Source organism: Calcarisporiella thermophila (genome assembly GCF_041956535.1).
Source record: "Calcarisporiella thermophila strain CBS 279.70 unplaced genomic scaffold VTP21scaffold_42, whole genome shotgun sequence".
Taxonomy (NCBI): Eukaryota; Fungi; Calcarisporiellomycota; class Calcarisporiellomycetes; order Calcarisporiellales; family Calcarisporiellaceae; genus Calcarisporiella; species Calcarisporiella thermophila.
Genome location: NW_027192232.1, coordinates 17,010 through 39,740, shown reverse-complemented (window position 1 = coordinate 39,740; position 22,731 = coordinate 17,010). Strand labels below are relative to the sequence as shown.

Genomic DNA, 22,731 nt, shown 5'->3' with positions numbered 1-22,731 from the left:
AAGAGTTTCAGACCCGGTTTACATAAGGGCTCTTATGACGTGGTGTCTTCTGAATGAACCCGGTTGACGATAAAAAATCGCGGAGTGCTCTCTTATATCACTTGATTTTGAGAGAAGAGCATAATCGATAACTACTTCACCATCCCGCTTGTAATTGCTTGTTTTCCACGACGATCTCTCCTTTCTAATGTCAACTACAAAGGAAGATAAGTCCGTGGCCGAAGACGAGCCAATCCCATTTTTTAGCGAGGGAACATCCGACGATCCTTTCTCATCCATTTCCCTTACCACCTCTAACATCAAATCGACCCCTAAGACTGCAACACCACACACGAAGCAATCAGAGCTTCCTTCAGTACCAGTTGCAGCGCCAACCAACGAAATAGCATATGAACCTTCGTCATCTTTATTTGGAGAAGTGCCAGCAAATGATGATTTCTTTAGTCAGTTAAAAAGCACTTCACAACCGGCATCTCTGGTTCCTACTGAGAATCCGATAGCTGCCGGTCCACAGATCGTTGGAAATACGTACAATTCATCACAGAGTTTGTATTCCCAACCTACTCCCAACGTCGCTGTAACATCCCCATCCGCACAACCGATTACCTTTTCGCCTGCGAATGCACAAATTTCCACACCAACCCCTGAACCATCCTCAATCTCAGGCCAATTTCAACCGCAAACGCAACAGCAACAAACGCACCAGGATGAAGGCAATTGGTATAATTACGATTATAATGCAAGCGGATATATGCAACAATCTTATTACGAGCAGCCTCAGCAAGGGCAAGATGTCAATCAATCATATTTCCAGGGATATTACGCACAGCACCCCGTGGCTACGGGGGAAACTCAAGATCACCAGAATTACTATGCACAGGGTGCCGATTACTACGCTAATACACCTGAGGGTGATTGGCATAATTACCATTACACTGATAATCAAATGCACTCGGAACAAGGAATGGAGTATTATGGACATTATGCCACCGAAGGGCAATCTCAGCAACAATGGGGTATAAATGAAAATATGTATGGAGTTGAGCAACAGCAGCAGTTATCGCAACCGCAGCAACAGTGGGAAACCATGCACGACTCAAAATCTCAACTGTCAAAAGATAGCCCCTTCGCTCAGGAGTCTGCAAAGAATCAAGTACAGCCACCGCAAATACAACAACAGCAGCAGCAACAGCAGCAGCAGCAACAACAACACCAATCTTATGACTACGGTGCATATCCAGAGTTTTTAACAGCAGGAGGTGATATGGATCTCTTAAAGGCTGACCCAAATAAATCAACTGTAGATCAAGAGAATACTATGGAAGAAACAAAGGAAGTGCATTCTTGGGCCGACACACAGACAGATTCGAGACTCGAGACATTTGGTAAGTTTCTTGCCTTCATCTTTTGCTTTATTTATTATGACATCGTCGAATTTACCGCTGTGTATTTTTCTCTAAGAACCAATGTCCGATAATGTCCCTGATATCCAAGATTCTCCTTTTCCTGAACTACAAAATCAAGCTTCCACCACCACATCTGCTGTCCCTATTATCACTGCTGCCATAGAGGAGAAAACCCCCGAACCCACTATTACTGCTGATGTACCCGAAATGATGAATGAGCAAGTGCTTTTTGAACATCATTCAACTTCTGACGAAGTGTCTGGTGATGGTGTAGGAATGGTAATAACTGAGAATCAGGAGACGATGCTTTTATCGGCAACAGAAGACCAAAACTCTTCTATCCCTGGGAATGATCATCAAGTGCCCGCTGGAGATTCGGTTATCGGCGAGAGAACTGATGCAGATATTGATGATTCTCTCGATGGCCCCCCTCGTCAACCTGTTAATGAAGTTGTACTTGGAGACGAGAATGAAAAACACTCTGACATACAAAATATTGCAACCGTAGCTTCTCCTCCCATCCAGGATCAGAGCCAAGTGGCTGCTGGCGGAGACAATGGATGGTATAATTATGGATATGATGCGTATGGACAGCAGTATTACTCTGATCAGTCTATGTTAAATCCTGATGCTACTCCCGCTGATCACGAGACATACTCTGGAATCGAGGCTACCGATACTATTTATGACAATCAAATATATCCCCGTGAACAAGAAGCGCAGAACTTAGGAGATGTGCACAGCGTTAAGAAATCGTCACAGCCTGAAGGGAAGAATGAGCTAGCAAAGCCCCCTGCCCAATTATTTGAACAACCAGCTCCACATCAAAATCAAATTTCCCATCAGCCCTCCATGCAACAGGAAATTAGGAGAGCAAGCCGTGAATCAACCCAGAGTATACCAAGTCCGTTTTCAGTTCAGCCGCCTTCTTCTAAGTATCCTCTCTCAACTCGAAGCAGCACCGATTACAGCATGTACCAACCTCCACCCCCACAACAACAGTACCAAACTTCCCCTCCGATATTGCAGGAACTTCCTGCCAAGAGATTAAGCGTCGAGCTTGCAAAAAATAAGCGTGGCTCACTATCAGCACAATCTGTATCCTCCGAACGCATTCCTTCAGCTAGAAACAGTGTTGATCATAATGCCTTTGATCAAGGGCCTCCAATGCCTCTTCAGATACCGTCAGTTAATTCGCCAAAGGAGGCATCTACTCGATCGAGCAAGGACTTTACACATGAGAAATACGGCCCATACCCTGTTCAAGCGCCTGTTCAAGCACCTGTTCACCAACCGCCGTCAAACCGTAATAGCACTGATTATAACATGCATGGCTCATATAATCAAGCCCCCCCTGTGTCACAGCATCAATCACCTCCGCAACAACAACTGAAGGATATATCTCAAAGAACGCAGGAGCACGCAGTTTCACAGATGAGTGGCGAGCACGCAAACACAGCACTCGCGGATACTGGAATTCATGCAAGCCAAAGTGGGTATGATTATATGAGCTATGGAGCATATGAGTACCAACAGCCAGCTGTAACTTCTACTGAATCAACTGAGACGCCCGCCTTAGCAACTGAGCCGGCCTATCAAGATAACATGGAAAATAACCAACAAAATATTGAGTGGTTTGGCCAAGATCAAGTGGGCGGGTATGAGCAACAGCAGCAGCAGCAATACGAAGATTACTATAATCAAAATTATGATTATTATAATCAAAACTACGACCAACAAACTGGTGCTGGATACTACCAGCAGCATGAGGGACAATATGGTACTTACGGAGAGTATGATACACAGCAATATGGTGACTCGGCCTATTATCAGCAGGACCAACCGTATGACTATACAGGCTATGCTGGCGCGGAACAAAATCAGTCGCAGTACATGCATGCCTCAATTGCTGATACTGACCCACTTGGGAGATCTAGAGGGTGCCCATTGATCACGTTTGGATTTGGAGGTAAATTTCGTTAAAATTGAATCGGGATATAATACTCATTATACCATATTCATGATAGGCAAGGCCATCTTGATGTTCCCTCATAAAGTACAGCGCTTTACTTCCACTTCCAACGGCCCTGTCGATAAAGTCGTACCAAGTGACCTCCTTATCCGCAGCATCAAAGACCTTATCCAAGAATTGGAGCCATCGCGATTCGATGCTTTTCCCGGTCCACTTCTTCTAGACAACAACAAAGGCGGTGTAAAAGCAAAGCGGAAAGATGCCATAAAATACATGGAGCAGCAGATAAGCGAATTTATGGCCCAAACTGAAACATTATCAGGGGAGAATCGAAGACAGCTCGAAGACACAATTTTATTGTGGCAAGCAGTTAAAATTACCTTGGAAAATGAAGGTTTAGCCGGATGGTAAAACAACGTTTTTTCCCTTTTCAAAATTAATGATAGTTTTGACCTTGGCCTATTTTACAATAGTCTTAAGGCTGAGGAAGCTGTGCGAAAACATTTGGCGCCACCTCCCAAAGCGGCTGCTCCAGAGAATTTCACAGTCCCTGCAGATTCCATCCCAAACACAGAACAGCTCCGTGATAATAAAGCACTAAACACCGGCCTTGATACACTTGAGGAAATGCTATTGCGGGGAGATCGCACAGAGGCTGTAAAATACGCTATACAAGAAGACATGTGGCCCCATGCTCTGATTATCAGTAGCTGTGTAAACCGGGATTTGTGGAAGGAAGTTGTCTGCGAATTTGCACGCCGCGAACTATGCGAAACTCCAATGCCCCGATCCGCCGTAATTTCATCTAGTGATCGCGAGGGTTTACGTGTATTATATTCACTATTTGCAGGGAGAGGCCAACAAGCGATCCAGGAACTTTTTGCGCATCCCCAAGCTATTCTGCAGTCGACCCCAGGGCAAGAGGGCATGGTCTCGTCTCCATTTACTCCTGGCGATCGTAACAATTCCCGCTCTATCAAGGATAAGTTGGCAAAATGGCGAGAGATCCTTACACTCGTGCTGGCCAATCGCACCACCGGCGATACAGCAGCCATGACCGCACTTGGGGACTTGCTTGCCTCACACGGGTGGATAGGGGCTGCTCATATATGTTATTTACTTTCTCCCCAATCGTCCATCCATTCAGGGATTGACACCCCCCGTATGCGCCTTGTTCTGCTCGGCGCCGATCCAAAACGCTGGTCAATGTTTATGGACGAGAACGCCCTGCGCCTTACAGAACTCTATGAATTCGGGCTCTGCCTCAAGAGCGGGAGTAGCTGCGCGGGCGCGCTACCATTTTTATCCGCCTACAAGTTAATATATGCCTGGCGACTTGCTGATTCAGGATATTTGACCGAAGCTCGACGCTATTGTGAATCGATTGCCAATTTCCTGAAAGTGTACACGAAGGGCTCTCCATACTTCCACAAGTGTTTCTTGGAAAAGCTACGAGAGCTGAGCGAATTAATAGAGCAGAATAGCTCTGGAAGTGTGGAGCATGAGGGGGTGAGTTCGTGGCTTGGCAGTATGCTGACTAAACCGTCACTCGATTCGATCTGGGGCTCCATCGAGGGGCAGCTTAACAAGTTTGTTGCGGGCGATGAGGTGGGAGAGGATAAAGCTGCTAAAGAGAATGCGGCGGTCCCCGGTGTAGTTCAGGAATCACCGCTTCAGCCACAAATTCCAACCGACGTGCCGGCACGTAGCGCCTCCGCCGCCGAGATGAGGACAGGTCGGGCGACTCCAGGCATGAAGGTAGAGCCAGCTCGCCGTGCCAAAACTCCAAACATCATGCTATCCAATTCAGTGGTATCTCCTTTCTTGCGGGCATTCACACCAAGTAAACAGGAGCAGCCGGCAGAAGAGGTACCTGGAGCTCAAGAAAATCAGCTGAACAATGCGAACAAGAGGGCATCCTTGATGTCAGGAGGGCAAACGATCATGTCGCCAATTGCGGAAACGGACGGAGAGCAGAACGACCAGTACGGCTACGCTGCATATAACGGCTATGGAGAGTATGGTGGGCAAGCAGGGGGTGAGGCTGCCGCTCAATATGACGCGTTTTATGGGCAGATGACTCTAGATCAGCAGCAACCGCAGCAGCAACCTGGCCAATACACCTATAACGAATGGTCAAACCAGTCCGGTGACTATGCGGGTTATGGAGGTTATTATGAGTCTCAATACAATAACGACACACAGCAACAGCAGGAGCAGCAGGAGCACTCCCAATATCAGTCACAGTCGTATCAAGAACAGTATCAACAGGAGGGACAGCAACAGAACAACTATGGATACTACCAACCGTACGGGGCTACAGAACAAGATGAGCAAGCACCGTATTCTGCCGACAACTACACAGGCTATACCGACTATAGCCAGTATCAGCCGCAACAGGATGAGGCCCACTATGAACACGGGGCAAAGACAACAGAGAATGCAGCCGAGCAGCCTGCTGAAGACAATTTTGACACCAGCGGGTTTATATCCCCCATGGGCTATGTGCCATCGCCCATGCCATTTGCTGTTCCCTCGACGCCCTCCAATCAAAATCAGCAACAGCAGCAGCAGCAGCAGCAAGCCGAAAATCCACCACTGGACGACGATCTAGGGCTTGGAAATAACGCAAATCAACGGAAGAAGGAACAGCAACAGGGAGAGGAAGAGAGGAAGAAGAAAGAAGAGGGAGAAAAGAAGACCAAGGCAGCCGAGGGGAAGGAGGAGTCAAAAGGTAATGGATATATAAGTGCTCAGTCGTTGGACTTCCCCCGGCTAACATCTTTCATTGATGTATTTTTTTCTTCTTAACTACGCTAGGATGGAGCGTGTTCAGTTTCTTTAGTCGACGCACCGGCCCACCTGTCGCCAACCTTGGCGAAGAAAACCAGTTCTACTACGACGAAGCACAGAAGCGGTGGATTAACAAGAAGGCCGGCGCCACCTCAGAGGCACCCGCCCCCCCTCCTCCCCCACCCAAATCTCGATCTGCAACCCCCTCGATGCTGGACCACGCGTCCAAAGAGAATGCGGCTTCTGGTGGATTAGGCGCACCTCCCAGGCCGATGTCGACGCCGGGTCAGAGAGCTATGCCAAGCGATACGAGGCGTTCAAGCGGCACTCTGAGCCCAAGCGGATCTGGCCATTTAGCACCACCGGGTGGAATCCGAAGCTCTTCGGCAGCGGGACACCGTCGACCGGCAAGATCACGATATGTGGATGTGTTGAATACTCCGCCCTCATAATTTTGCTCTTTCTACAAGGCCTCTCAAGACGTTTACTCTTAATTCAAAAATACTTTTTCTTTTCCTACTGGTTTTGTTTCTATTTCGGTCACTTTTCTTTATTATTTACGGATATATTCTTTGTTATTTCTTTTTTATTGTTTATACTTTTTATTCTTTTCTTCTAACCCTGTAAAAGAAAGGACGGGATGATATTAAATCTAAAAAAAAAGGGAAACATTTCGACGGTTTTATTTATATTAGCCTTCCCAGTTATTTCCTTTAAATCAGACTGTACAACTGTAGGACTTCGTCGCTAGGATAATGTACGGGCTACAGACTATGACAAAAGTGACTTAAAACAGTATCTCAGCATCTTTTCCTTCGACACCTGTTCGGTGAGCTCTCCGCCGAAATAGGATGCACCAGAAGTCAATGGCGCGGTGGCATTTTTGGTTGCAAAAATCCACCGGCAGTTAAGATAATTTTTTGCGCTCGAATATATTTTCATATCCTCTAGCGACGAACACCTTTTATTCCAGGCAGCCAACTTCTCTCTGCGTTTCAACCACGGATATCATTGTTGAGAACAATAAAGTAAAAAATTAAAAAGAAATGCGTTAGCGGGGAATCGAACCCCGTCCTTTTCCTTGGAAGGGAAATATTGTACCAGTCAACTACTAACGCACCAAGCTATTAGTGCGCTCCTGAAAACCGGAGGAAATCTAAAATATTTATATAAAAATTTTTTGATTATTTTTGATTTTTTTTTATTATATTTTATGGGAGTTTGTCGGGTTTTTCTTATGGCTCAATGGTCATCAATAATATAGAAACAAGCAAACGATATCAAACGGCTACAAAAATAAGTAGTAAAATCCACAAAGAGGAGTGACATCGAGAATTGACATCCAATTTTTTGGAAGGATAGGTATGCAAGTGGCTTCGGTCCACTATTCATATGATAAGTGCCTTACAGTAGATCTTAAGCATTACTTGTATGCATTTACACACCCGTGCCTATCTTTACTCTGTCCCTGCACAGGATAGTTTCCAATTAATGGACCTGATATTCAATTCCAATAAATTACCGTGCTGGCATGTCCTACCGGCCTACTTTCAATTACTGTGCTCTATTATACTAATAAGTAATACATATAACTACATTTTCACGTGGGCCATATGCTATCTTACAGCAATATAATAACAGAAATCATCTACAGGCTTTAGTAAATACTCGTTTGATAGGGAGCAGAAACTAGGTCACCCCATGGGCTGAGTGAGCGCCTTAGCTTTCTGTGACCATCCAGACCACGATAAAACAACGCTTGAGGCGATCAAGTCCTAGTATGATGAAACACTGGATGCAGCTTTTAAAAAAAGTTTTTTTTTTGTTTTGTTTTTATCTACAATGTTTCGATACTGAAACGCCTGCCTGAATCACTTATATTATTATTAAATAAATATCGAAAGTGTTCTGCATACGATTACCCTCGCTCATAGAGATTAAAATAGTCTATTACAAATCTAATTTACCCGACATCGACATTAATTTATCCAGGCTTCTTTTTTTTTTCAATACGCCTCATTTTTCGCCGTAAACTCGCATCGACCCACCCCTCATCTTGCCTTCAAATGAGCTTGATCTCTCCTGCCTGCACAGCTGCAGTCATTAATTCCCCTCGAGAACTTGGAGAGCCTGCATGGCGCCCTGAAGGATTCCCAGGTGTCTGATAAGGAGTAGCCCGAGGGGAACCAATCCATCTAGCAAGAGGCCAATCTCCGCCAAATTTTTTCTGTGGGCACGGTTAGAATATCGTGGATCCATTCATGCCACGAAGCGGGCGCTAGGGATAGATGCGCGGGGGGGGGGGGGGTTGGCGCTGGCAACGGAAGGTTAACTTTCGCTTTAGGCCTAGCGCGGCTTTGTCAACCTGTCAAGCTTGTTTAGCCTCAAGCATCGCGGTGAAGCAATGTACGGCTGCATATGACCTCATTTCCCCCCACGCCCCCCTGCCCCTCCTCCTCTCCTCTTGGCAGCTCGCATCTCTCTCTCGCGGCTGGACCTCGCCTGGCTCTATGCGGGCGAATGCATCTGTGTCCTTTCAGCTTGCGCTTACCTAACCACCGGGTATTCTCACGCCTGCTTGTGTCGTGTTTGAGCCTTTTGTTTATCAGACCATTAAACAAGGTTGCATTGCAAACTCTATTTAGAATTAGAGGACGCTAAAGCCAATCTCATTGGGAATGCCGTCGAGGCACATCTGAGTTTCTTACTAAAACTCGAAGGAGGAGCGGATTGGGTGAAAATACCTCGCTTGTTTCATACTAGGGCTCCTCTTTATAGTAGCGTCTCTAAGTGAAAACGGCAAATGCCCCAAAAGCATAGGAGTAAAGAAATGGGTGTTATATCACAGATGACCATGTTACAGGGAAGGCAAAAAAGAATATGAACGCTCTTCATACGGAACCGATGCATATCTCTTTTTTGAGAATTTTTTTTTTCATTTCAAATAGCTAAATATATGAATAACTTAGAAAGACCCAAATCTAAAGGGGAAGTAAAAAAAAAAAAAGGAACAAACAGGACATGTAGGAACATATGAATGAAAACTAAAATAACCAATATTGAATGTTTCGCAAATATATGTTAACGTAGATATGTATATAAGCCAACAGGATATCATCACAGTACTCGAAATAGCAATGGCAATAGAGTGAAAATAGTCAATTCCAATACTTACAAAGAACAGAAATCAATGCAGTTAAGGCTACGAATTATATGTTCTTTTTTCTCCTCTCCATGATGCCCGCAGTGGGGTTTCCCCGTCGGTTTCTTCTCGGATCGCTACGTTTAGCGTCGGCACCGGGGTCCGCCAAGGTTCCGTCAGTGGCAATGCGGTGAAGTTCGAATATACATGCAAGTGACCAAGAGGACTGATCTCCTCCGACGGTTGCGAGGACTGCGTGGGAGGCAAATGAGAAGAGGGTAGTTTGGGATGAGGTGGCTGCTGAGCTTGCGTGCTTGCATAGGTCCCGTTGCCACGCCGCTGCTCTTGTCTCTCGTGCTGGACGAGCGGTGGTTGCAGTGTTGGATGGGGTTGCGATGGTTGTGGTTGCTGAGATTGCTGTAGTGGCTTCTGTTGTGGTGGTGAGGGAAGTGATTGCTGTTGCGGTGGATAGAGTTCCTGGGGGAGCGGCTCATTCATGGTGCGCGGTGGCATCCGGGCCTGGCTCGAGGGCATAAAGTTCGACATGATCCTAGAAAAGTCGCATTCACCTGCGAAAAATTCGCCCTGAAACACACTGGCCTCGGGCCCAGTACTCGCGAGCATTGCGGTTGTGTGAGGGGTCGCCAGGCCAGTGGTGGTGGAGGTGGAGGTGGAGGTGGGAGGCGACACGGAGGGGAAGGTGTTCGCCCTTCCAAAGGCGGCCCGCGGCCCCGCATTTCCACCCGTTTCCGTGCCGTTTCCTTCGGAGTCCACCACGGCCGCCGCTTCCAGCTGTGAGGTTGGGGAGGAGAGCCGTTTGCACTCCTCCACATCGGTGGGGTCTGGAATTTCCAGCGGCACCGGGAATTGGTCCAGGTAGCGAGAGAACTCCATCACGGGCGGATACTGGATTCGGTAGAAAGGGGTGTGCTTGATGCAGTGCCGCACCCTCGCGAGGTTGAATTTTGCGTTCTCCACCTTCTGCGGGTCCAGCGAGCCGAAGTTGCGGATGTGGATGTTGGAGGCCACCGAGACGGGGAAAAGGTACTGCTGGCAGTAGTCAAAGGTGATCAGGTTGGTCAGAATGTAGACGATGGTGTTGGCCGACTTGGTGCAGATGTTCAGGCTGATGCTCGGGATGGGCTCCGAGGCGTCTTCGGGGCGGGGCAGGAACAGCTGATGCACCAGGATCCAGAGGGTATGGTAGTAGACATTGAGCAGGGTGAGGAAGCAGGAGCGGGGAGTGGAGGTGTCCATGTGATCGAGGTCAAATTGGAGATGGGCCGGCAACTGTTTGAACCATTCGGTGAGCATGTTCTCCAGTTCCGACACCGTGCTCAAGGGCACATTGTCCGTCTGACGCGAGTACAGCTTCTTGATGATGTCTCCGGTGATATGCATCAGCTTCACGTCCTGGCGGAAGAAGTTCACCGAGTCGGCCGCAGAACGGGCGACATCGATCTCGAGGGCCTTTGGAAGATCCAGGTCGCAGTCGTCGTCGTGGATGAGCATGGGTTTTCCCCAGAACAAGGCGAGTTTGCGGTCTGTGCAATAGATGTACCACCATATTCGAAGCAACATTTCTCGCTGTATCTCGTTTTGAGCCTCCATGTAGATATCCGAATTCCGGCGGTGGAGTTGCAAGATCTAATCAAGATAGGAAGAGCTCAATATTGGAATCGATGCCCGCCCACCTCGAGTGGAGGGGGAGAAGAGGGCACAGGTATGTGCGTGCATCTGCATACCTGAGCCATTCGTACTGCCGCCCCGCAGTAGAGTGCGGCGCCGTTGGGATCCAGACTCTCGTACTTGTGCCATGCCAAATTGGCAAGGGCCAGAACGGAGGATACGGAGGGTTGGTCGAAACGCTCCTGGAAAATTGTTCTTGCGTTGCGGAAAAAGAACCGCCCGACTGCGCGCTGGGTGTCAGGGTCAGGAAAACGGTCCACATTGTAGATATCGGTGGCCATGCGAGCGAGGATAGAGTAGAGGAGAAGGGGGTCCATCTCCCCGGACCGATACTCGGTCCAAAACGCCTCCCGGTCGATGATGGGCGCCACGTTGCAGAAGTGATCAAGATACTGTTTTACAAGATCATCGAGCAGCTGGTGGTTGATAAACGCAAGCGTGATCTCGTCCGGGATGTCGGCGCCGCCTCCTTGTAATTCCGACCGTCCGCTAGGGCTTCTCCAGAAGATCCTGTGGATAGGATCGTTGCCAAAACGGGTGTCGACACGTAAGCTCTTGCGGATGTTGGGGGTGGCGCCCTGTTGCTGAGGCAGCTGGGGTGAGTGATCATACTGAAGCTGTTGAGAATAGGGGGGGGAAGAGGACCCGATGTCGAGCTGGCTGAGACCGGTCAAGAGGAGGCGGTAGATGTCAGAGACATTGGTAATGTTGGTGTCGATGCTAAAGCGCAAAACACAAGAGGGATCAATGAATGGAAGTGCGGATCGGGATGAAAGAGGCCAATCAAGGGAAAAGGACAAGAAAAGATGAGCCATCGTATATAAAGAGAATTAATTACCGAAGGCCAGTGTTTGAAAAGCTCAACGTCCAGTGTCTGTGCGATAAAGGTTTGTGCGGGCTCACCAGCATCATGGCCTCCAATTCCCGTTTCTGTTCTGAGCGCGAATCCTCGGATTGGGACGAGGTCTCAGATCTCCTCTGATCCGGCGAGGAGCCGCTGCTCTCGCCCTCGCTAGGCGAGGAATCAATGTCCCTCATTCGGCGCTCCAGCGAATCTAAGCGCTGTGCTAGCGCATTCAGCGTTTCCAGGCTGGCAGCTCCGGGTTTTGGAGTGGGCGATTCGTACACGCACTCGGTGTTCTTGTAGAGACAGGGGGTGCATTTTGGCACGAGTCCATCGCACTGCAACGGAGGAGAAGCAATGGCATGGTTTAATTCTGGACATGGAGAGGGGGAGAAGGCGGGAAATGGGTTAGGATGCTACCTTAGTTTTTCTATTCCGACACCGGGAACAGGCTTTTGTGACGCGCAGCCGCTTGGTGGGGGTTCCCCCGCTGCTGTTGTCATTATCCAGCGAGGGGAACATGGTTGTGGCAAGAGATTGGCGGGATGGGCAGCACGAAGCAAGGGAGAAACAAGAGAGAGCGGGAGCGGGAGCGGGGCGGGGGAGAGGGAAAAAATAGAAGACGCAGAAGCCGACGGAAAAGGCAGGAGCGAGCTGAGGTTGTCAAAAAATAAGAAAACAAAACGCTAATTTCATTTATAGCCTCGGTAAGCAGGCAGGGCTGGGCGCGATGCATATGTAGGAGAAGGATGTGCGTATATATCCATTTTCACCCGACAGACTGCGCGGGCTAGCGCATTCAGAGGCTGCTTGCTGAGGGGGGGTGCATGTGCCAATTGCGCAAGGCTGTCCGAAGCCCGTTCTCACACCAGAAACAGCCGCATTTGCTCTGTTACAGAATTGCCTTTTGGATGGGGCTCTGGGTCGGATTGGGAATCGGCGAAGGTTTTGCCCGGCGATTTTCGCCCTTCCTCAAAAGCCCGGATTGAATTGGGCTTGGTCAGAGATCTTGGGTTAAGCTCGGGCAGTCCCCTGCCTGTTGTTTTCTTTTGTTGTTTTGCCCCCAAATTAAATTGGACACGTCTACTCTTTAGTGTAATTGGCGCCGAGCTTGGGCAGGCCCGCGGGCTCGGAGCCCCTTACGTCCAGGCCGCGAGAGACAGCAGTCTCGCTCATGGAGCGGCTGGAAGGGGCAGCGCCTTTATTGACGAGGTTGAGGGCAAGAAAAACAGAGACAAGTTCAAGAAAAACACGGGGACCCGAGCATGGTCAGCTCGAGGCCGCCTTAGCAATGGAGCCGTCCAACACTATCCTCACGTCCTCCACCTCGGCCCGGGCCATGTCCTCGAGGAAGGGGATCATATCGCACAGCTCGCTGTCGTGCGGGTCCGAGAACCACGACGACACTGGGACGGCATTCGAGGGATGCAGCAGGTAGGAGATGGGGGAGTTGTCGAGGATGATGATGCTGCGTAGGTCGCGACCAAGCTGAGACAGATCCTACAAAGGGGGGGGATGCTGAGGTCATCAAGCCTTACAGGGCATCGGCTCGAATGGGGCGTCCCGCGTAGTTACCTTCACATAGCTCCCTTTGAGCTGTATGCACGATTCCCGAAATAGCCGATGTCTCACCACCTTGCCCACATCCAGCCTATCTAGCACGGGATCCGCATATTTGGCCACACTTGCGGTGAACACCACGATTTCGTAGAGCTGCCCCATCCGCCGCAAAAACTCGTCCACCCCCGGCCGCTTCAGCACATAGAAGTGGTGAACCGTATTGTCGATCTCGATCGGAATAATGAAGTCGGCCTGCGGGACAGGCTAAAAGGCAAGAGCACGATCAGTATGCGGCTCCGGTGTAGAAGCCGACGCAACGGGGAGAATAACTCACTCTAAACGAGCTATGTACAAGAGTTTCGTCCAAGTCGAGGACGAGGCATTTCCGCCCAACATCCTTCTCCCCCACCGGCCCCAGCAAGGTTCGGGTGGCCGTGGCCCCATTTCTTCTCCTATTGGCTCCAACGGCCTCCTCCTCCTCCTCTTCCTCCTCCTCTCCCCCCGCCTCCTCCGCCTCCCCCGCCTCCTCCTCGTCTTCCTCTGTGGCGTCAATATAGAGAGGCGTCGGAGTCTGTCTTTTTCCACTCCGACCTTGGAGCGGAGAAATCTTGTCGAGAAGGCGGGGAGAACAGCAAAAGAGAAGGGAGAGAAAGCGACGCGAGCCTTTGGCTCGAGATGGGTCTCCATTGACCCCCGACTCTGGAGAAGGCGCCGGTGGGAACGACTGGGATTTTTGCGGAGACGGGGGATGCGATGCCGCAACGAAATCTGGGCAGAAATATATTTTAACTCATCAAAATGCTTCGTGCATCCATATCAAAACCAATCGGCTCACTACCTAGCGCCCTCCTGTCACATCGGCTCCCGGATGCAGTGGGTAATGTTTGGGTGATAATGTTGGAAAGGGTAGGGGTCTCAGGAACCTGGCTGGCGGGAGATAGAGACATATATGATATAGTATTGAATAAAAAGGTATATAGTCCTGAATGGATTAGAAGAGCTACAGATTCTCTACACTGCCATACATCCAATAATAATGTCCACAGGGGGGATCTAAACAGATAATATAATCACAGATGACGGGTCAAGTTAAAGCAATACACTAAGTGGAGGAGTACGTGAAGATCAATAGCAAGGTAAAATAATACATAAACCAAACAGATACAAGCATAAGCCCTTGGGAATATTAAACTAGAGACATTAAGCAAATAGCAGAGATGCAAGGAAGAATTTATCTATGTTCTGCTTCACTCATTTTTTTGGGATGCTCATTCTTGCGATGGAAAAGGGGAGGTGTATTAATATTAAGGAAAGAAAAATATACAAGCCACAATCCGAAGGAAACGATCTGTAATTGGGAATGAAAACTTAAAATGAAACCCCTAGGCTAACGAGATTTCCCAGCATTCCATATGGGAATAACGAGGAGAAATCGGAGATGAGTCGACTAATCTTATCCATGCCCGTATAGTGTCAATTGCAAAAATTTACAATGCGTAGAGCCCCCTCAACCATCACGGCCCATTTTGACCCTCTCCCTCAGGCGGAAACCCGTCGTCTACTATAATGCAGAAACATAGATGCAATGAGCGAGAGAAACATGGGTCATTCTCGAAAAATCCCCCCCCCCTACCTCGCCGCCGATAGAGGGTGACCTCTTGTTGTTTGAAGTATCTCCGATTTTCTTCGTCTATGAGCACAAGACTGAGAAAATAACAGGTGGAGAACTTTTTGTTCACATCGATGAAGGTGGGTGTCAGCTCGTACCCGCCAAGGAAAAGTCGAATGGGGATCGTCTCTCCTATATATCGAGGTGCATCAGCATGGCATACATACAAACCAGTCTAGGGATCCATCTCTAACCTCGAGTAGGCGCTCCGTCCATGATCTCAAACTTGGCGATGGTTTCGCTCTCACTATATTGATTCGGTCCTATCGGCACAGAAGAGTAGAATGGGGTGAGTGCCCCCAGTCTCTTTAGTATGGCAATCGGGGTCTGTACCTGATCCGGTCATCTCTTGTCGAATGATGGATAACTCCATATGTTTAATCCGGATTCGGATCAACATGAAATAGATCTTCCCAACAATGACATCTTTCAAATGATACCTTTTCACATGAAAATAAGAAACAGAGCATCAGCGTTTAGTAGGGGGGTAGAGATCGCTCGATCATCGGCCAAACCATCACCTAGACTTGTTATACTCAAACTCAAGATGCAATGCATTCTCTATCCCCACCTCCATCTTGATGCTTGCGTCGTTCTTCTCAGGGAGCGGTTTGTAGGAGTACACCCAGAGATCCCGTTCTTGCACGACGTCCGAAATGCGCCTCGATATGGTCACACGCACAAAGTATCTGTGAAAATGGGGGTTAGACTCCCCCGCGCGTCAATAATGTCCCTCCTCCGAAACAAAAAGGCCAAATAAAAGTACCGTAGGCGGATGTTAATTCCCTGATACGACTCATAGGCTTTCTCCACATTTTTGAAAGTGAAATCGTACTTCGTGTTGTGGTGCAACTCCCCTGGTGCTGCCAGCTCATGGGAGAGCGAGAGGAAGTCGGAGTGTCTTCCGCGATCGTAGATCATTTCTGCCATGGTCAAAGTCAAACGTCAACAGCTTCCCTGCATCGGGGAATACCCTCTGTCCTTACCAATACTACCGACCAGCTCAATCTTGATGCCCAAGTGATCCAGCTTTTTCCCACCCAGCAAGCGAATGTGAACTAGCCCCGATACCGTCTCGCCATCAAGATAGAGGGGAAATTGCTCTCTTCGATTCTTTCCGACCTTAACCTCTACCAATTTACGCGATTCTTCCCCTGTGAAGGACACATCTATGTCGGCAGGGGAAGAAAAGCCCAAGAGGCTAGTAATGGACATAATATATTGTAATTAAATAACAGATCTACAATGAAAGCTCTGCTACAGCGTTTATGAGATGTCGTCAATGTAATATGGTCTTTATCAGGCTGGCTTCATTTAGGCGGCAATTCTTTCCTGCTTCAACAGTCACAGTTATCTTCCCACTTGGGGTTTGGCTATTTTAGCTTTTATGGTTGCTTTTCAAAACTCTATTGGCGAAACATCTATACCCAGTGCGATTTTTGTTCTATTCCCTAACCATCAATATCGGTGTCCGTCGAAGTATGAATTATGAAATGGTATGGAGTGTCGATGGCTCTACTACATTCAAACAGAGCGATAGTAATGGCATGTCTCTAGTGTTTCAAATCCAAACATGCAAACGTTGCAAAGATGTCAAAGTATAATCCATCGCATTAGCATCATCCTTTCAGTCATCGCTAACGACAGGGCTGTTCCCATCCTATATTCTTTCATTAGGGCCATTGTGACATGAATGTACCTCGATGCGGACGATGCGCACATGCCAATGCCGATTGCAGATATCCCGAACGCGACGAGGAGGCAGCGCAGTTCATCTGGTACATCTCCCATCTTCTGGGTCAGCTTCGCCGCCGGATGCGTAAAATGGAACAGGATCTAGCAAATAATATGCCCCAAATCTCCAAAATAAAAAGGCGGATAGCATCGAGAGATCCAACCGTCGAGGTAGATTCCACAAGTTTACCCGAGGGCTGGAAGATTCGTCGAACGAATAAAAGCCTGATACTTTGGATCAAGGCTGAATCAGCAGGAAATTTGCAAAAGTGCTTGCAGCAGATGTTGGGCCCAGATTCTCCTTCACATTTATCCTATTTTACATCCTCCCCGCGTTCACCCCGATCGCCTGTCAACAGCTCGACAACAAGTCGGAGACAGCTCCCGCAGCTGCAATATAACTGGTACCAAGCTGTTCTCTCTTCTGAACGCATCGCGTTCTTCCGTAGACTTTATACAGCGGATACCCCCGTTCAACTCCCTGCTCCACTAATGAGAGACAAAGAACTGATGAATGAAATGGCTTCGCTCCTACGCTGTTTCTTTCGCTGCCATTTCACTATTGGCCGTCTCATGGATGCCCCACGATGCATGCGAGCCTTCCGAGAAGGGAAAATGAACGAGTTTATCTTGTGGAGCGCGTTGGCCTGGAGTACTTGCCACGTGCATGCAGAACACCCCGAGATAGCGGTGAGGTTTCGATCGCCCATCGCTCGGACAGCAGATCAAACTTCGAAAATGCTCATGGTAACCTCCATATTGCTAGAGGATAATATAGTGGCAGAACAGGTGCTAACGGTCGTTGGATGCTGCTATTGTGAATAGGAGGAGTTGTTTGATAAACCTAGTCTCTCCACCGTCATCGGGTTTTGTTTGCTCTATACCCGGGCACGAATGGAAACCGGGAACCCGACTTTTATACACCTTGCCCGTCAACATTTCAACTTAATCCGAGACCAGCCCTGTCCGAATGCCTACATGCAAGAGCAATTCAACCGCGTTCGATGGATGCTTAGCCTCGTGGAGCATGAGCACTTTTTACTTGCGAATCAGCCCGACCAGGAGTTAGAGCTTTTTGACGAAAGGAAGCGGCCAACCCCCTATGCGCACGAAATTGGAGAATATGCGCTCTACGTTGAGTGCGCGGTATATACAGGGCGACTCTATGGGATTCTAAGAAAACTAATGCTACGCAGGGCGGAGGGGATAGAGCCGGAAACCCTTGCCGTCGAGGCAGAGCACCTGCTCAGCAACTATGAAAAACTCTGCCCATCTCCTCTAAGAAAGGACGTGTTGCACCTCTCCCGCGAATACTCGACCGCCCTTGCCGCCCTTGCCATCTTCCAAGAGTTGGACGTGCTCGGCTCCTACATCGAGTTTTTCCTTCCCGTGCTCGTGTCCGCGTCTAAACTTGGGAATAGAGCCCTCGCCGTTTGTATGTATTGCGTGCGTAGGATTGTAGATCTCGTGGAATTGCGCCTTAGCTGGGGGGTTTACTGTGGTATCTCCAAGTCTGCTGCACCCCTCTTTGGGGCTTTAGATGTCCTGAACGCGGTGCTCTATGAGGAATGGGGGGAAGTAGAACTCGCCCGCAAGTATCTGTGGAAGCTGCGGCATATTTGCTGCGAAATAAAGATTCCGGTGACGCTCCCGGTGCTTCAGCGACTGAAGGATAGAACGATGACCCTGTGCAAATTGTATCTTGTCGAGTAATCAGTTTGTAAAATTACCCGGATCCCAATGTGATCTTTTTTAATTTATTCTCCTAATATTTATTTGTGAAAATTTGGTTAATTCCTGTATAAATTCCTTTAATAACTTCAAGATAAATACTATTTAGTATATCCCGCGCTAAATATCTGAATGCCCTGTTTTATTATCCAGTATTGATGTATATCCGTCCTTTCTATATTGGTCTTTATTCAACCATGGAATATAAGTCTTTGTAAATTTACGAAGAATTCAGCAACCGTGTGTAGAGGCGTTCTCTTCCTGAGTGCCTTGAGTAGAGAAAGTTGGAGGGGGAAGTGAGTGTCCATAAGCATAAGCTAGCTGCTAAAGGGAGCTACAGTAAGCTACAGTAGGCAGAGGAGTCAACAACTCTCCGTGTAATAACAGATTGACATTTTTTATTTCGGCTTTTATATCTTGAAAATTACACTACCAAGCACAGTGTGTGAATGCGAACCAGCGTGAAGATCGTGAAGATCGAATCTCAGCCTTAAATTAATTGCTGCATCCCTACTATAACTCTCTAGACCCCACGCTATTATTTATACCTGCATTGCGCATTTCCACACTTGTATCTATCGGCTGGTATGCACTTATAGCTGTTGCCTGTTACTCCACGGAAGATCGTGGTGTCCGACCACCCTTGTTCATCCACACATATTTCGCACGAGCCACCGGCACAATTATTGCCGGTATAGAAGAAGCAAACAAACCCAGGATCTGCCCTAATAGACTTCCAGAAGCGAAAACTGGTTTGGTCCGGATTTCCAGGCCAACCTATACGGCAGGGGTTGCCATCGCTCCAGGAGGGTGTGCCTTGGAAGTTTTTTTCGGGAAACTTTGTGAATCCGCCAGCTTGGACCACAGAGGCAATGCCAAGAACACCGAGAGACAACCCAATAAGCTTCATTACGGCTGCAAAAGCAGGTTGTAAACTTAATATAAATACTAAAATTGGGCAAACACACACTATCAAAGGCCCGAATTGATATTACTGTCAATATTACCTTTGATTGTAATGGAGAAACACACCAACAGAAAGAGAGGAATATGACTATGAGAACTGTCCAGCTGAGAGAGCACAAGCAGGCACCCAATTTATAGGACCTCGGGGTTCAGACAGCGCAATTCATATGTATCAAAGGGGAGATCTGATATTCGATATGATACAAATAGAATCCTTCTAGTTGGAAAGTGTGTGGCTAGGATTACCAAATCCTAGCAAGCAAAATAGGAAACATAGCCCCCCAATTTCAGGGTCAGTTTGAAAAGACGGTTTAGATTATTCTAATGAAAGACGGGGCTGAAATCAAGATCACCCAGGGCTGTAGAGTATTGGAAGATTGGTTAAATCAGGTTATATACAATATATTAATTTAGTTTCGCCAAAGATTTAGGTGTTAGGTTACATGCCTCTAATATGGGAGAGCTGTTTTTCTCTTTAGGTTGGCTCCCGACCAATATTTTTTTTAAGGTGATCTTTCGCGTCAAATTTCTGAGATTTAGAATGACAGCATTAGATTGCTCTGCTCGCACAAAGAAACTTTTATAAAACCATAGGGCTTTAGAAGTAATCAATGGGCGTGTGAGCCCTTAACACAATAAACAGGTATCATACCAAAGAGCAACCCAATCAATTAATAGCCTATTAAACTTCTCGTTCCGAACATGCTGCTTACCCTAATAATAATTGGATTATCTGATAAATAACATCTTTACTTGACGTAATCAACACCCGAGCTCTCTCTTCTATTCAAAGTGCACTGTTACCATGCATTGTATCCATTTGTAGTAATGTTAAGTTTAGGTGTAAGGGTGGATATTCCATGCACTTCGAGTGAGGATTCAACGGCCATGTTGTCTATAAGCAAACCGCGTATTATTTCAGACTGCTAGTAGTTAAACTATTACGGTTAGACCGAATAGAGCATATGTCTTTTATTTTGACCCGATCTTCCATTATATCGACTAAGATTTTTTGCCAAGACCACTTTTTTCCATGAAGAATATTCATCAACCATGCCTGACTCGAAACGGGCCAATTTCCTCAGCGGCTTAGCGCCAAATTTCCAGAATATATCAGTGTGCAAATGCAAGCTCATTATATAAATCCTCGCGGTATGGATGATTGAATAGGGACAAGTTTGCAAATATAGGCAATTCAAATGGTGAAATTCTCCCTTTGCAGCCTTATTGCACTGCTAGTCCCCACCATATTGGTGGCAGAGCAGATCCCGTTGCGCAAATGTCGCTGTCTTCCTAGCGATGAATGTTGGCCGGACGCCACGGCTTGGGAGCGCTTCAATGCGTCAGTTGGTGGACGCCTTGTAGCTCCTCTTCCACCCGCCTATCGATGCCACGACCCACATTACGACGAGTTAGCGTGCAATGAGGCGAAGCGGAGATGGGCCGATCCATTCTGGCGTAGCCAGCAGGCTGGTGCATTACAGTGGGAAAATTGGGAGAGTGACGGTAATGCAGGGTGCGCACTTCATTCCAATCGAAGTACGCCCTGCCTTCAAGGACGAATTTCCGCCTATGCGGTTAATGTCTCGAGTGCTGCGGATGTGCAGCGAACTGTTGAGTTCGCGGCCAGACAAAATCTTCGCCTAGTCATAAAGAACACTGGACACGATCTTCTTGGACGTAGCACCGCGCCGGGTGCCCTCAGTATATGGACACATTTTTTGCAAAACATCACGTTCCATGAAGCATTTACCGCGAACAATTGCATCCAGGAGGCGAGTGCCGTCACTGTGGGTGCAGGAGTACAATGGAATGATGTATACGAAGCCTCGCACAAGCGAAACCTAGAGTTGGTCGGAGGAGAGCGATCTGTGGGTGCAGCAGGCGGCTACGTGCAGGGTGGCGGCCATAGTCCCCTTTCGCCTAAGCATGGCCTAAGCGCGGACAATGTTCTGCAATTCGAAGTGGTGACGGCCGATGGAGAGTTGCGCACAGCCAATGCATGTCAAAATAAGGATCTTTTTTGGGCGTTGCGCGGCGGAGGCGGTGGAACATTTGGGGTTGTAGTGAGCGTTACCCATCGCACGTTTCCGAGCACTCCCTACGTGGCCGCATATTACGGACTCAATGCAACCGATTCTACAAGCTTTTCTGAGTTTCTGCTGGAGTTCTTGCGTGCGCAGCCTGCTTTTTCCGAGGCTGGGTGGGGAGGCCTGTTCCTTATCTTTGACAAAACGATGCTCATCACATATCTGCTCCCGGGCGAAGATCTATCGATCGCCAACCGTTCCTTTACTCCACTGGCCGAATTTGCTCAAAAGAATCCTTCATTATCCTTCCAGGGTTCCATGGCAATCTTCAAATCATTCCGGGATCTATTGCCTTATAATGAAAATTGCGAAAACGGACAAGCTTGCTCCAACCCCACCGGCGTCAACAATATCATGGGTTCACGACTTATTCCGCGGGATACCTTTGGGAACCCAGCCGCCACCGAGAAGCTCACCCAAACTTTGCTCGAGATAAGGACCCGCCTTGCCTCAAATAGCTTGCTTTTTGGTGGCCTATTTGGAGGGCAGATTGCCCGGGTCCCCGACACTGAAAACGCCGTCAATCCTGCTTGGCGTAGAGCTCAAGTCCTTATGATGATATCTAATGTGTGGACTAGCAACACTACGGCTGAAAGTCAGCAAGCCCAGAGTAAGCTGGTGACCAGCTTGATCAAGCAGCTGCGCGACATAACGCCCAACTCTGGCACATATGGGAACGAGGCCGATCCAAACGAGCCCAACTGGCAGGAGTCGTATTTTGGTACCCATTATCCTCGACTTAAAGCCATCAAGGACCAGATCGACCCTGCTGGTCTGTTCATGTGTCGGAATTGCGTAGGTAGTGAGGAATGGTCTAATGATCTCAATTGTCCCAAGTAATAGCCATTTTTTTTATTTATAACCATTTTCTTATGACACTTGACAACCTTATGAGCCTTTTCTTTTATCCATTACATATTTTACTCTTGACTCCTTACTTTGTATAGGCCACTTTTGGCCTATACAAAGAGTTACTATTAATTGAAATAATGTGATATCCTATGAATTAGATGGTATTTATAATAAGAGAGCTTAGTATTTATTGGTATTCTGATTCAGTTTTGGATTGAATTCTTATTTTCTGGGATTCACGACAAAATTTAAGACCTCATAGAAATATCAACTGAACTTGTGA

The 22,731-nt window shown here is 47.9% G+C and overlaps 8 protein-coding genes and 1 non-coding gene across 9 annotated transcripts; 3 read left to right on the top strand and 6 right to left on the bottom strand.

Annotated features, from left to right (window-relative positions):
• Nucleotides 1-187: 187 nt before the first annotated feature.
• Nucleotides 188-6,623, top strand: VTP21DRAFT_8921 (uncharacterized protein; the record flags this gene model as incomplete). The annotated part of the gene is made up of 5 exons (XM_069399823.1): nucleotides 188-1,385; nucleotides 1,462-3,375; nucleotides 3,434-3,785; nucleotides 3,852-6,112; nucleotides 6,199-6,623. 5 exons carry the CDS (start codon nucleotides 188-190, stop codon nucleotides 6,621-6,623), a joined length of 6,150 nt encoding a protein of 2,049 aa, XP_069245679.1.
• A 595-nt stretch (nucleotides 6,624-7,218) lies between these two features.
• Nucleotides 7,219-7,289, bottom strand: VTP21DRAFT_t356. Its single transcript has one exon. It is a non-coding gene; the product is annotated as a tRNA-Gly (tRNA).
• Nucleotides 7,290-9,373: 2,084 nt separating this feature from the next.
• On the bottom strand, nucleotides 9,374-12,368 carry VTP21DRAFT_8920 (uncharacterized protein; the record flags this gene model as incomplete). The annotated part of the gene is made up of 4 exons (XM_069399822.1): nucleotides 9,374-10,960; nucleotides 11,059-11,722; nucleotides 11,841-12,184; nucleotides 12,267-12,368. 4 exons carry the CDS (start codon nucleotides 12,366-12,368, stop codon nucleotides 9,374-9,376), a joined length of 2,697 nt encoding a protein of 898 aa, XP_069245678.1.
• A 341-nt stretch (nucleotides 12,369-12,709) lies between these two features.
• On the bottom strand, nucleotides 12,710-13,022 carry VTP21DRAFT_8919 (uncharacterized protein; the record flags this gene model as incomplete). The annotated part of the gene is made up of 2 exons (XM_069399820.1): nucleotides 12,710-12,878; nucleotides 12,934-13,022. 2 exons carry the CDS (start codon nucleotides 13,020-13,022, stop codon nucleotides 12,710-12,712), a joined length of 258 nt encoding a protein of 85 aa, XP_069245677.1.
• A 93-nt stretch (nucleotides 13,023-13,115) lies between these two features.
• On the bottom strand, nucleotides 13,116-14,353 carry VTP21DRAFT_8918 (uncharacterized protein; the record flags this gene model as incomplete). Its single annotated transcript, XM_069399819.1, has 4 exons — nucleotides 13,116-13,346; nucleotides 13,422-13,670; nucleotides 13,741-14,174; nucleotides 14,245-14,353. 4 exons carry the CDS (start codon nucleotides 14,351-14,353, stop codon nucleotides 13,116-13,118), a joined length of 1,023 nt encoding a protein of 340 aa, XP_069245676.1.
• Nucleotides 14,354-14,920: 567 nt separating this feature from the next.
• On the bottom strand, nucleotides 14,921-16,290 carry VTP21DRAFT_8917 (uncharacterized protein; the record flags this gene model as incomplete). The annotated part of the gene is made up of 7 exons (XM_069399818.1): nucleotides 14,921-14,967; nucleotides 15,040-15,207; nucleotides 15,270-15,338; nucleotides 15,409-15,515; nucleotides 15,597-15,764; nucleotides 15,842-15,998; nucleotides 16,062-16,290. 7 exons carry the CDS (start codon nucleotides 16,288-16,290, stop codon nucleotides 14,921-14,923), a joined length of 945 nt encoding a protein of 314 aa, XP_069245675.1.
• A 266-nt stretch (nucleotides 16,291-16,556) lies between these two features.
• Nucleotides 16,557-18,522, top strand: VTP21DRAFT_8916 (uncharacterized protein; the record flags this gene model as incomplete). The annotated part of the gene is made up of 3 exons (XM_069399817.1): nucleotides 16,557-16,673; nucleotides 16,753-17,556; nucleotides 17,635-18,522. 3 exons carry the CDS (start codon nucleotides 16,557-16,559, stop codon nucleotides 18,520-18,522), a joined length of 1,809 nt encoding a protein of 602 aa, XP_069245674.1.
• A 556-nt stretch (nucleotides 18,523-19,078) lies between these two features.
• VTP21DRAFT_8915 (uncharacterized protein) lies at nucleotides 19,079-19,450 on the bottom strand (the record flags this gene model as incomplete). The annotated part of the gene is made up of 1 exon (XM_069399816.1): nucleotides 19,079-19,450. One exon carries the CDS (start codon nucleotides 19,448-19,450, stop codon nucleotides 19,079-19,081), a length of 372 nt encoding a protein of 123 aa, XP_069245673.1.
• Nucleotides 19,451-20,705: 1,255 nt separating this feature from the next.
• VTP21DRAFT_8914 (uncharacterized protein) lies at nucleotides 20,706-22,436 on the top strand (the record flags this gene model as incomplete). Its single annotated transcript, XM_069399815.1, has 1 exon — nucleotides 20,706-22,436. One exon carries the CDS (start codon nucleotides 20,706-20,708, stop codon nucleotides 22,434-22,436), a length of 1,731 nt encoding a protein of 576 aa, XP_069245672.1.
• Between the last annotated feature and the right edge of the window lie 295 nt (nucleotides 22,437-22,731).